Source organism: Pongo pygmaeus, chromosome 4 (assembly GCF_028885625.2).
Source record: "Pongo pygmaeus isolate AG05252 chromosome 4, NHGRI_mPonPyg2-v2.0_pri, whole genome shotgun sequence".
Classification (NCBI taxonomy): Eukaryota; Metazoa; Chordata; class Mammalia; order Primates; family Hominidae; genus Pongo; species Pongo pygmaeus.
The window spans coordinates 139,172,081-139,185,488 of NC_072377.2; the positions used below are offsets into that span (position 1 = coordinate 139,172,081).

Sequence of the window (13,408 nt, forward strand, 5' to 3'; positions counted from 1 at the left end):
TATTTTTATTTTTTATTTTTTGAGACAGTCTTGCTGTGTCGGCCAGGCTGGAGTGCAGTGGCACAATCTTGGCTCACTGCAACCTCGGTCTCCTGGGTTCAAGCAATTCTCCTGCCTCATCCTCCTGAGTAGCTGGGATTACAGGCATGTGCCACCACGCCCGGCTAATTTTTGTATTTTCAGTAGAGACGGGGTTTCACCATGTTGGCCAGGCTGGTTTTGAACTCCTGACCTCAGGTAATCCGCCCGCCTCGGCCTCCCAAAGTGCTGGGATTACAGTCGTAAGCTACCACGCCCGAGCAAATACATTTTTAGTAAAGTTCTGAGGCAAATGATGAAAACAGGGTTAGTATAAAATTTAGTATTTAGTTATTTGAATTTTTACTGACTGTTTTTAGGCCTGACACAGTGGTTTATTCTTTTTCTTTTCTTAGAGACAAGATCTCACTCTGTCACGCAGGCTGGAGTGCAGTGGTGAGATCATAGCTCACTGCAGTCTTGAACTCCTGGGCTCAGGTGATCCTCCCACCTCAGCCTCCTGAGTAGCTGGGACTACAGGGATGTGCCACCACACTGGCCACGTTTTTAAAATTTATTTAATTAAAAAAAATTGGCTGGGCATGGTGGCTCATGCCTGTAATCCCAGCACTTTGGGAGGCTGAGGTGGGTGGATCAACTGAGGCCAGGTGTTCAAGACCATGGTGAAACCCTGTCTCTACTAAAAATACAAAAATTAGCCAGGCATGGTGGCAGGAGCCTGTAATCCCAGCTACTCGGGAGGCTGAGGCAGGAGAATTGCTTGAACCCAGGAGGCGGAGGTTGCAGTGAGCAGAGATGGCGCCACTGCACTCCAGCCTGGGCAACAGACCAAGACTCCGTCTCAAAAATATATATATATATATATATTTTAAATAGCGATAAGGGAACTCTCCCTGTTGTCCAGACTGGTCTCAAACTCCTGGCGTCAAGTAATCCTTCTGTCTCAGCCTCCCAAAGTGTTTGGATTACAGGAGCGAGCCACCTTGCCCAGCCCGACACAGTGGTTTAGATCTGGCTTTTTTTTGTATGTAATATAACACTTCATAGCAGGCATTTGATATTAAATGAGTTAGGTAAGATGTACTTCACACTGAGGTTTCGAAACCGCGTGGCATGACATTTTAATCAACAGTACAAATCTGTAAAGAAGGGCTTTATCATCAGCACAGAGCAGGAAAAACCTTAAATAGAATGAAGGCAGCTAAGATGATTACTCAGTCATTAATTAACTATGTTGTCTAATCACCGCAGTTTCGACCTCCCTTTGGCTTCAAAAGTCAAAAAAGTCTACTTGCAAAAAAAAAGGTCTACTTGCTCTGAAAGCAAGTTTGAGTTCTTTACCTTACTGTAAACTCTTAGAAGAGGAAACAAAACTGCCATTTAAATGTGCTAATGAACTTGAGCGTGACTATGCTGTGAATCAGCGAGTTTCAAAATTAAAATTCCTCTGAGTCCTCCAGTCAAAAGACAAAGGCCTCCTTCTTGGCTTGATCACACTATTAACATGTACACATATTTAACCACCTCTTTTTAAAACCCCTTATAATTTACATCTGAAACAAGAAGACGAAATGTGAATGAAATACTGCGATGAACATTAACCGTCCCAGCTACCAGTGGTGGTACGGTCTCAACAGAGGACGATGACTTCTATGGTCTCAGGTAATCTTCACAAAACCCGAGGAGAGGAACTGTCAGTCCCACCGCACGAAAGCGACTACTGAATCTCAGATTGCCCCACGATCCCGGCTCTGCGAGCGAGGTCACGTTCACAACGGCGGGAATTTCCGTAGCGGTGACACACGGCACTTCCGGCCGGCCGTGAGAGTCGGTGACGTGGCGGCGAGGCCGGGCACGGTCGTCGGGGTCTGGGCACCAGGAGCTGTCAGGTGGCCTCGGGGCAGCACGGCTGGCAGAGGAGTTCGCCGGCGCGGCGGCGGCTGCGAGCCCGGAGCCGGAAGTGCCACGTGTCCTGATTGCGGCTGCGCGGCCGGCGGCTGACAGGCACTTCCGGCTAGGGCCTCCCTCCTTCTCTCTAGGTTTGGCTGCCGCCTTCTAGCCGGGCGTTCGCGGCCCCGCCGGCCCAACTCTCAAGCCTGAGCTCCCAGGCTAGGCCGTGGCCGCCGGTGGCCTGGGGAGAGTGCGGCGCCATGCCTCGGGCTTAATGCGCCCCCCTCTCTTCTCCCAGTCTTCAGTCTTAAGTCGTTAGCCTCCTCCCTCCACTTTCAGCAGTGGTCTTTCAGCTCTCTTCTTGTGCGCTGTTGTCGACCCCGACCAGCCCCTTCCAACCCAGTCGTCATGTCCCAGCCGGGAATACCGGCCTCCGGCGGCGCCCCAGCCAACCTGCAGGCCCAGAACGGAGCCGCGTTGGCCTCGGGGTCTCCCTACACCAACGGTGAGTGCTGTCCGGGGGAAGGGCGCAGCCTGGCCAGGGCTGACTGACCTTTGCGTGCCACTGCTGCTTGAGGCGACATAGATAGAGAGGGTGACCTCCTTACCGGGTTCTGGCGTGGACGGTGGTGGGAGGCTGGGCCAGGGGACCACGGCAATTGTGCATCTGTAGCCCCAGGCTCGTCCCAGTCTTTCACATTTATTTATTTAGTCGGTCACCAAAACAGCAAATGAGCACCTGCTGTATGCAACGCCCTGGGTGAAACACGGGGGAGAAAATGCCTCAAAACTCGAATATAAGGATCATAGTGTTTGTGTGCCTTCGCCTTCCTTGCCACCTCACCCGAGTCTCCTAGAGAGCAGGATTTGGGGTCTGATTCATCTGGGTTCCGCAGGCCCTGAAGTGGGGTGGGGGTCGTACTCAGTCTGAGTTTCTGGAGATGAATGCATGCTTTTGGCACACCCCTTTAGGGCCTACTCATCTCTCCCAGAACCTTCCCAGAATTGTACCTACCACAGCTGTTCAATGTTTCAGCTGTGGAAAAACCAAATAGAAGGGAGGATCTCCTGCTTGACTTGTAGATGTCTGTACAGCATTTGGAAAGTGGTTGGACACAACTCTCTGAATCTCTGACAGGAGTCTGCATGTACATTATAGTTTGTCATTTAGTGTGAGAATGTCTTATAATTTTATACCTCTTCTAGGATTCCTTAAATCGTCCTGCATTGTGATTTGCTAAGATTATTTCAGTTGTTACTATAGACAAAGACTTTCTGCCGACAGATTGCCTACTTACCAATTTACTTACAAATCTTTGGTTTACAGAAATAAGACTAGTAGAATAATGCTAAAGAACTGAAGTTGCCCATTAGAGTCTAAGATTTCTTGAAGTTGGAGAAAACAGACAGTGACTGAAATCGCTAATTTACATTGTTTTTAGAGAAGACCGCTGTTTTCTTTACAAAGATGGCTCTAAAAGACTTTTAAAAATGTCTGTGAGTAGGCAACTATGTGGGCAGAAGAAAGAATAAGTGGAGGAAAGGCACTGAAAGGGTACTGAGTTAACCATTCTTTCTCAGAATTATGGTAACGGATTATGTGCACTACATTTTATTCTAGAATATTTAGTAACATTTACACTGAGGATGAGAAAAAATATGTTACATGGCTATGGATTTTTCTTATAATCTATAAATTGCAGTTTTACATTAACTTTAAATGACATATCCTCAAATGTGCTTCAACGTTTATATATGAGTGTAGTTGTCATAATATTGAAATGTTAAAGGGATTTGGCCACTGTGGTATGCCGTATTAGAGATATTGTCACTATGTTGATTTGATACAGTCCAAAAGACATTTGTTCCACATCTTCTTTTTTTTTGAGATGGAGTCTTGTTCTGTCGCCCAGGCTGGAGTGCAGTGGTGTGATCTCAGCTCACTGCAACCTCTAATTCCTGGGTTCAAGTGATTCTCCTGCCTCCTTAGCCTTCCAAAGTGCTGTAATTACAGGCCTGAGCCACGGTACCCAGACCTTTTTTTAAAATATAATTTTCATAGTCTTTTTATAAGTTCCATTTCTACAGGGTTGTTTGTTTGTTTGTTTTTTGTTGTTGTTGTTGTTGTTTTTTGAGATGGAGTTTTGCTTTTGTCCCCCAGTCTGGAGTGCAATGGCGCTATCTCAGCTCACTGCAACCTCCTTCTCCCAGGTTCAAGCGATTCTCCTGCCTCAGCCTCAGAAGTAGCTGGGATTACAGGCACGTGTCACCACACCCAGCTAATTTTTATATTTTTAGTAGAGACGGGGTTTCACCATGCTGGTCAGGCTGATGTCAAACTCCTGACCTCCAGTGATCCACCCATCTTGGTCTCCCAAAGTGCTGGGATTACAGGTATGAGCCACTGTGCCTGGCCTCTGCAGGTTTTTTGTATTTTGCCTTTTTGTTTTTTTTTGAGAAAGGGTCTTACTTAAACTGTCCCTCAAGCTGGAGTGCAGTGGCAGGATTACAACTCACTGTCACTCCTGGGCTCAAGCAATCCTCACACCTCAGCCTCCCCAATAGCTAGAACTACAGGTGCATACCACCAGGCCCCATTTTTTATATAAATATATAATATATATTATATATATATAATGTATATATTTTATTATTATTTTTTGAGTCAGTTTCACTCTGTCGCCCAGGCTGGAGTACAATGGCTCGATCTCGGCTCACTGCAACCTCCACCTCCCAGGTTCAAGTGATTCTCGTGCCTCAGCCTCCCAAGGGATTACAGGCATATGCCACCACAACTGGCTAATTTTTGTATTTTTAGTAGAGATGGGGTTTCACCATGTTGGTCAGGCTGGTCTTGAACTCCAAACCTCATAATGATCCGCCCACCCTGGCATCCCAAAGTGCTGGGATTACAGGCATGAGCCACCATGCCCGGCCTAATATAAATATATATGTATATTATATATATAATGTTTTATATATATTTTGTAGAGACAGGTCTCTCTGTGTTGCCTAGGCTGGTCTGAAATTCCTGGCCTCAAGTGATCCTCCTGATTCAGTCTTCCAAAGTGCTGGGATTAGAGGCATGAGCTACCAAGCCTAGCCTGGGTTGTTTTATTGTTCGTCCTGCTAATAATACAGAGAGTAGGGATGTGGTATCAAGTTGGAGAAGAGGATATTTTTCAAGAAGGTGAGAAAATGTTTCAATGCTGGGATCTAGTTTTGCTTAACTATTCCAAAGCAGTAGTTGATGCTTGCATATTCTGTTGAAAACTCTTTTTTTTTTTTTTGGATGAAGTTTCACTTTTGTTGCCCAGGCTAGAGTGCAATGGCTCATTGCAACCTCTGCCTCACGGGTTCAAGCAATTCTCCTGCCTCAGCCTCCTGAGCAACTGGGATTAAAGGCGCATGCCACCACGCCTGGCTAATTTTTGTATTTTTAGTAGAGACAGGGTTTCATCACATTGGTCAGGCTGGTCTCAAACTCCTGACCTCAGGTGATCCGCCCGCCTTGGCCTCCCAAAGTGCTGGGATTACAGGCGTGAGCCACCGCGCCCGGCCGAAAAGTCTTAAGTATTTAATGAAGTTTGCTTAAATTATATATTACAGTATAATTAGATCTTCAGTTTGCTTTTGTTTTTTGTTTTTTAGATAGTCTTGCTTTATTGCCCAGGGCTGGGGTGCAGTGGCACGATGTTGGCTAACTGCAACCTCCGCCTCCTGGGTTCAAGCAATTCTGCCTCAGCCTCCTGAGCAACTGGGACTACAGGCATGCGCCACTATGTCCAGCTAATTTTTGTATATTTAGTAGAGATGGGGTTTCGCCACATTGCCCAGGCTGGTCTCGAACTCCCGAGCTCAGGTGATCCACTCACCTCAGCCTACTAAAGTGCTGGGATTACAGGTGTGAGCCACTGTGCCTGGCCAGTTTGGTGTTTTTTGTTTTTGAGACGGAGTCTTGCTGTGTCGCCAGGCTGGAGTGCAGTGGTGCAATCTCAGCTCACTGCAACCTCCGCCTCCCAGGTTCAAGCGATTCTCCTGCCTCAGCCTCCTGAGTAGCTGGGATTACAGGTACCTGTAGCACATGCCACCATGCCTGGCTAATTTTTGTATTTTGTTTGTTTGTTTTGTTTTGTTTTTGTTTTTGTTTTTTTGAGACGGAGTCTCGCTCTGTCACCCAGGCTGGAGTTCAGTGGTGCGATCTTGGCTCACTGCAAGCTCCGCCTCCCGGGTTCATGCCATTCTCCTGCCTCAGCCTCCCGAGTCGCTGGGACAATGGGCGCCCGCCACCACGCCTGGCTAATTTTTTGTATTTTTTTTTTTTAGTAGAGACAGGGTTTCACCATGTTAGCTAGGATGGTCTCGATCTCCTGACCTCGTGATCTGCCCGCCTTGGCCTCCCAAAGTGCTGGGATTACAGGTATGAGCCACTGTGCTCGGCCTAATTTTTGTATTTTTAGTAGAGACGGGGTTTCACCACGTTGGCCAGGATGGCCTCTATCTCCTGACCTCATGATCCGCCTGCCTCAGCCTCCCAAAGTGCTGGGATTACAGGTGTGAGCCACCATACCCGTTCCAGTTTTGTTTGTTTGTTTTTTAAAGAGCCTGGGTCTTGCTCTGTCACCCAGGTTGAAGTGTAGTGACTTGATCATGGCTCACTGCAGCCTCGAACCTCTTGGCTGAAGTGATCCTCCCACCTCAGCCTCCTGTGAAGCTAGGACTACAGGCACATGCCCTGAAACCTGGCTAATTAAACAGGTTTTTTTAGAAAACAGAGCTGCACTCTGTTGCCCAGGATGGTCTTGAACTCCTGGACTCAAGTAATCCTCCTGCCTTGGCCTCCCAAAGAGCTAAGATTACAGGCATGAGCCACAACATCTAGCACAGATATTTTTTATATTATAGTCAAAAGACCTCACCAGGTGTGGTGGCTCACACCTGTAATCTCAACACCTCTGGAGGCCGAGGCACTAGGATTTTTTTAGCCCAAGAATTCAAGACCAGCCTGGGCAACATAGTGAGACCCTGTCTCTACAAAGATTTTTAAAAAAATAGGCATGGTGTGGGCCCAGTAGTCCCAGCTACTGGGGAGGCTGAGACAGGAAGATCACTTGACCCCAGGAGGTCAAGACTGCAGTGGGCTACAATTGCACAACTGCACTGCAACCTGGGTGACACAGCAGTATCTTGTCTCAAAAATAAATAAATAGGCTGGGTGCAGTGGCTCACACCTGTAATCCCAGCAATTTGGGAGGCCAAGGCAGGAGGGCTGCTTGAGCCTAGGAGTTCAGACCAGGGTGGGCAACATAGGAAGACCCCATATCTATAAAATTAAGAAAAATTAGTCCAGTGTAGTGGTGCCAGCCTGTGGTCCCAGCTACTCAGGAGGCTGAAGTAGGAGGATCACCTGTGTCCAGGAGGTTAAGGTTGCAGTGAGCCATGATCATGCCACTACCCTCTAGCCTGGGCAACAGAGTGAGAACCTGTCACAAAAATAAATTAATTAATAAAAAACAAAAGACCTAACAGTAGCCTTTTTCAAAAAAAAAAATTTTTTTTTTGAGACAGAGTCTCACTCTGTCACCCAGGCTGGAGTGCAGTGGTGCAGATCTTGGCTCACTGCAACCTCTGCCTCCTGGGTTCAAGGGATTCTCCTGCCTCAGCCTCCCGAGTAGCTGGGACTACAGGCGTGCACCACCATGCTCAGCTAATTTTTGTATATTTAGTAGAGACGGGGTGTCACCATGTTGGACAGGGTGGTCTCAATTTCCTGACCTCGTGATCTGCCTGCCTTGGCCTCCCAAAGTGTTGGGATTACAGGTGTGAGCCACTGCGCCCGGCTGACAGGTTTTTCTGAGTCTTTGTGTATACATATTTCCTTGGCAAAAATTGATAGCGAGACTACAAGACCTTAAACTAATGGATCTTAATCTGATTATCATGTAATAATGCTAAAGGCAAATAATGACTCCCACCATTAATTAGTGCCTTTATTGACTGAATCAACTTGCAAAGGCAGTTAGAAACTGCAGTTTTGTTTTGTTTTGGTTTGGTTTTTCAGAAATGGTCTCACTTTGTCCCCCAGGCTAGAGTACAGTGGTGCAGTCTTGGCTCACTGCAGCCTTAACCTCCAAGGTTCAAGCAATCCTCCTGCCTCAGCCCCTGAAGTAGCTGGGATTACAGGTGTGTGTCACCATGCTCATCTAATTTTTTGTATCTTTAGTAGAGATGGGTTTCACCATTTGGCCAGGCTGGTCTCAAACTCCTGACCTCGTGATCCTCCCACCTTGGCCTCCCAAAGTGCTAGGATTACAGGTGTGAACCACTGCGCCTGGCCCAGGCTTTCCTAAAGAAACTTACAGCTTTTTGGCCAGGCTGGTCTCAAAATCCTGACCTCACGTGATCTGCCCGACTGAGCCAAAGTGCTGAGATTACAGGTGTGAGCCACCACACCCGGCCACATGAGATTTTTTACTAATGCAGATTCTGGGATCCTTTTGAATCCTATGAAATAGGATTTTACAAAGGTGGGACCTGGGATCTCAATTCGTACCATTATTATAGCAGGTTCCTCTGATTCTGAAGCTGCTGGTTGGGTGGGAAGCACTCATCTGCATTCATTCTTGCCTCTAACTTTCTAATTTAGCTTCTTTACTCACACATCCCAAAATTGTCCTTAATAAGGCCACAAAGCTGGGCGTGGTGGCTCATGCCTGTAATCCCAGCACTTTGGGAGGCCAAGGCAGGTGGATCACAAGGTCCAGAGTTCAAGACCAGCCTGGCCAACATGGTGAAACCTTGTCTCTACTAAAAATACAAAAATTAGCCGGGCGTGGTGGCGTGCGCCTGTAATCTCAGCTACTTAGGAGGCCTCAGCCTCCTGAGTGATTCTCAGCAGGAGAATCACTGGAACCCGACAGGTGGAGGTTGCAGTGAGCCAAGATCACGACATTGCACTGCAGCCTGGGCGACAGAGCAAGAATTCATCTCAAAATAAATAAATAAATAAATAAGGCCTCAAATGGCTTCCTGGTTATTAAGTAGAAAAATATTTTTCAGTCCTCATTTTCCGAGCTGCATTTGATACCTTTGGCTGTTATTTTGTTTTTACAACAATTGCTTTCTTTGGTTTCTAGGATGTCACCAGAAGGGTAGTTATGGTTTTCTTTCTTTTTTTTGGTTGCTATTTCTCAACAGCAGTATTCTCAATATTTCTTCCGTTTCTGATTGTTTTTTTCTCTCTCCTCCTTAAATATTGGTGTTCTTCAAGGTGACCTATTTTTCTTACTCTTATATGCTCCCTGGGTGTCTTTAATTCCCGTGGTTTTAAATCTTATGCATAGATCAATGACTCCCATAATTACATCTTAAGCTGAAACCTATCACTTTGGCTGCAGATAAATATCTTTTTTTTTTTTTTTTTTTAAGACGGAGTCTTGCTCTGTTGCCCAGGCTGGAGTGAGGTGGCATGATCTTGGCTCACTGCAACCTTTGCCTCCTGGGTTCAAGCGATTCTCCCTTCTCAGCCTCCGGAGTAGCTGGGACCACTGGCACGTGCCACCACACCCGGCAAATTTTTTGTATTTTTAGAAGAGATGGGGTTTCACCGTCTTAGTCAGGATGGTGTCGCTCTCCTGACCTCGTGATCTGCCCGCCTTGGCCTCCCAAAGTGCTGGGATTACAGGCCTGAGCCACCACGCCCAGCGCAGATAAATATCTTTATACTGGACATCTCCACTTAGATTTCTTGGTGGCACCTGAAAATTAGTGTGTTTAAAATAACTCTTCAGTCTCTCTTCCCTTTGCCATTCCCCACCTTTGTTTTTTTCAGACAGAGTCTTGCTCTGTCAACCAGGCTGGAGTGCAGTGGCATGATATCCGCTCATTGCAACCTCCGCCTCCCGGGTTCAAGCAATTCTCCTGCCTCAGCCTCTGAGTAGTTGGGACTATAGGCGTGTGCCACCATGCCTGGCTAATTTTTGTATTTTTAGTAGAGATGGGGTTTCACCATGTTGGTCAAGCTGGTCTCGAACTTCTGACTTAAGGTGATCCACCCATCTCGGCCTCCCAAAGTGTTGGGATTACAGGCATGAGCCACTGCACCCGACTTTTTTTTTTTTTTTTTTTTAAAGACAGCTCTCATTCTGTCGCCCTGGCCAGAATGCAATGATGCAATGATAGCTCACTGCAGCCATGAACTCCTGGGCTCAAGTGATCCTTGATCTTTGATCAAGTGGGTGGAGTGGTTCATGCTTGTAATCTTAGTACTTTGGGAGGCCGAGTCAAGAAGATCCCTTGAGCCCAGGAGTTCGAGACCAGCCTGGACAACTTAAGGAGACCCCATCTCTACAAAAAAATTAAAAAATTAGCCAGGCATAATGGTGCATGCCTGTAGGCCCAGCTACTCAAGAGGGGAGGTGGGAGGATCGCTTGAGCTTGGGAGGTCGAGACTGCAGTGAGCTGTGACACTTCAGCCTGGGTGGCAGAGTGAGACCTCATTTCTGAAACACACACACACACACACACACACACACACACAACCAAAACATATTTTGTAGAGATAGGGACTTGCTATTGCCCAGGCTGGTCTCAAACTCCTGGACTCAAGTGATCCTCCCACCTTGACTTTCTAAAGTGCTGAGATTATAGGCATGAGCCACCGTGACTGGCCTACATTTCTATTCTTTTCTCTTTCTGTTCAAATGAATAAACACGGCCGTCCACCAGGTTGCTCAGGTCAGAAACCTAGGAGTCAACCTAGATTTTTTCCTCTCTTCATCACCCATATTCAATTCCACATAAAATCCCATGAATGCTGTTTACTCAAATCAGTTTTTTAAAAATTTGAGTAATGTATAGATACTAAATATTTCTCTGCCGTCCCAGTGTTAAATTATTTATTTATTTATTTTACTTCTGAGACAGGTTCTCACTCTGTTGCCCAGGCTGGAGTGCAGGGGCATGATCACAGCCCACTGCAGGCTTGATCTCTTGGGTTCAAGTGATCCTCCCGCCTCAGCCTCCCAAGTAGCTGGGACTGTAGGCACGTGCCACCACAACTGGCTAATTATTTATTTTTTTGTAGAGATGAGGTCTCACTATATTACCCAGGTTGTTCTTGAATTCCTGAGATCAAGCCGTGCTCCCACCTTGGCTTTTCAAAGTGCTCGGATTACAAGATCAAGCCAACATGCCTGGCAAAAATTATTTTTATTAAATGTGTATATGCAAACACAAAACTAGATGTAAACTTCATAGGCTTATAGCTATTGTACTGTAGTAAAACCAGACATTAAAAATATCAACAAATGGCTGGGCGTGGTGGCTCACGCCTGTAATCCCAGCACTTTGGGAGGCTGAGATGGCTAGATCACTTGAGGTCAGAAGTTCAAGAACAGCCTGGCCAACATGGTGAAATCCCGGCTCTACTAAAAATACAAAATTAGCCAGGCATGGTGGTGCACACCTGTAATCCCAGCTACTCGAGAGGCTGAATGAGGCAGGAGAATCGCCTGAACCCAGGAGGTGGAGGTTGCAGTGAGCCGAGATCGCACCACTGCACTTTAGCTTGGGCAACAGAGCGAGACTCCGTCTCAAAAAAAAATCAAAAGCAATATAATTCAATTTTAAAACATTAAACAATATGCTACATTTTGTTTGAAACCACAGTTGATTTGATTGTTTTAATTTTGAATATGTTGGAACATTACTTGGGTGACTACCATGCTCACTTTTTCCTTTTTGTTTTTGAGACACGTTCTCACTCTGTAGCCTAGGGTGGAATGCTTGATTATAGCTCACTGAAGTCAAACTCCTGGGCTCAAGCAGTTCTCTTGCCTCAGCCTCCTGAGAAGCTAGGTCTACAGGCATGTGCCACAACTCCTGGCTAATTTTTTAATTTTTAATTTTTTTGTGTGGAAATGGAGTCTCGCTATGTTGCCCAGGCTGGTCTCCTACTCCTGAGCTCAAGTAGTTCTGCTTTGGCCTCCCAGTGTGCTGGGATTACAGGCATGAGCCACCATGCCCAACCTCTACACGATTTTAATAGGGGAAGAGTGGGGTGGGGGAAAGGACATTTACTGGAAAACAGACGACTTATAGGAAGGATAAATGGGCTCTTAGAATAGATATGATTGTTTTGTGATGATATCTGTTTAGGTGTGGTGTGGAAATTTCTCATCTTAGGTCATGAGTCAGATTGACATCTTTCCTGGTTGCCCCTGGGAAGTAGATTATGACAATTGAGTTCTTTTGGAAGGCTCTGTTTTAGGCAGATAAGAGATTTTAGGAACTCAAATGCCTTCTGCTTAAAATAATTTTTATGCCATAGTAGCATATTCTGGACCCCTTCACCGTCACTGACCCATTTATTTTTATTTATTTATTTATTTATTTATTTATTGAGATGGAGTCTCGCTCTGTCATCCAGGCTGGAGTGCAGTGGTGCGATCTCGGCTCACTGCAAGCTCTGCCTCCTGGGTTCATGCCATTCTCCTGCCTCAGCCTCCCGAGTAGCTGGGACTACAGGCACCCGCCACCACGCTCCACTAATTTTTTGTATTTTTAGTAGAGATGGGGTTTCACTGTGTTAGCCAGGATGGTCTCGATCTCCTGACCTCGTGATCTGCCCGCCTTGGCCTCCCAAAGTGCTGGGATTACAGGCGTGAGCTACCGCGCCCAGCCTCACTGACCCATTATTTTGATGGGCTACTTAGTAATGACTTCAGAATTTTAAAAAATTATCCATTTAGTGAAGGTGTTATTATATATTTATTACTACACTTTTTGTGAACTACTTGTAATTGATCCATATACGATTTTCACATAGTGGGGAGGGAGGTCAGAAAAAAAAAATTTCATGTAATAGTTACTCACAATAGGTCTATGATGGTGACTACCACAAAACAAGTTCTTTTGTATGTCTTCCTGCCAGTTGGCCTTATGACCTCATATTCTTTTTTTTTTTTTTTTTTTTGAGACAGGGTCTCACTTTGTCACAGAGGCTGGAGTGCAGTGGTGTGAACGCAGCTCCCTGTAGCCTTAACCTCCTGTGCTCAGTGATCCTCCTGCCTCAGCCCCAAGTAGCTGGGACTTACAGGCAGGCGCCACCACGCCCAACGAATTCTTACATTTTTTATAGAGACGAGGTCTTACTATTATGTCCAGGCTGGTCTCAAACTCCTGAGCTCAAGCTATCTGCCCGCCTTGGCCTCCCAAAATGTTGGGATTATAGGTGTGAGGCACCATTCCCGGCATCTTTTCATCTTTATTGACCTGTCAAATTTTTGCTTATTTTGTACATTTTGATGGTATTTGGCTTTCACTTGGCTGCACCTGGCTTGAAGGCACCTCTTTAGCGTATTAGCTTGTGATAAGATTGTAAATACAACCTGTTTGCTCACTCCTGTAATCCCAGCACTTATAGAGGCTGAGGCAGGAGGATTACTTGAGCTCAGGAATTTGAGACCAGCCTGGGCAA

The 13,408-nt window shown here is 46.2% G+C and overlaps 1 protein-coding gene across 2 annotated transcripts in view; it reads left to right on the forward strand.

Annotated features, from left to right (window-relative positions):
• The first annotated feature begins 1,850 nt into the window (after nt 1-1,850).
• Nucleotides 1,851-13,408, forward strand: part of SEC24A (SEC24 homolog A, COPII coat complex component) — a 74,833-nt gene continuing 63,275 nt past the window's right edge. Inside the window, exon 1 of one of the 2 annotated variants that reach the window (XM_054489007.2) lies at nt 1,851-2,434. In XM_054489007.2, the coding sequence (XP_054344982.1) occupies nt 2,338-2,434 (97 nt within the window). In that variant the 5' untranslated portion in view covers nt 1,851-2,337. The remainder of the gene's footprint in view (nt 2,435-13,408) is intronic. The other variant, XM_054489008.2, reaches the window with a different exon arrangement.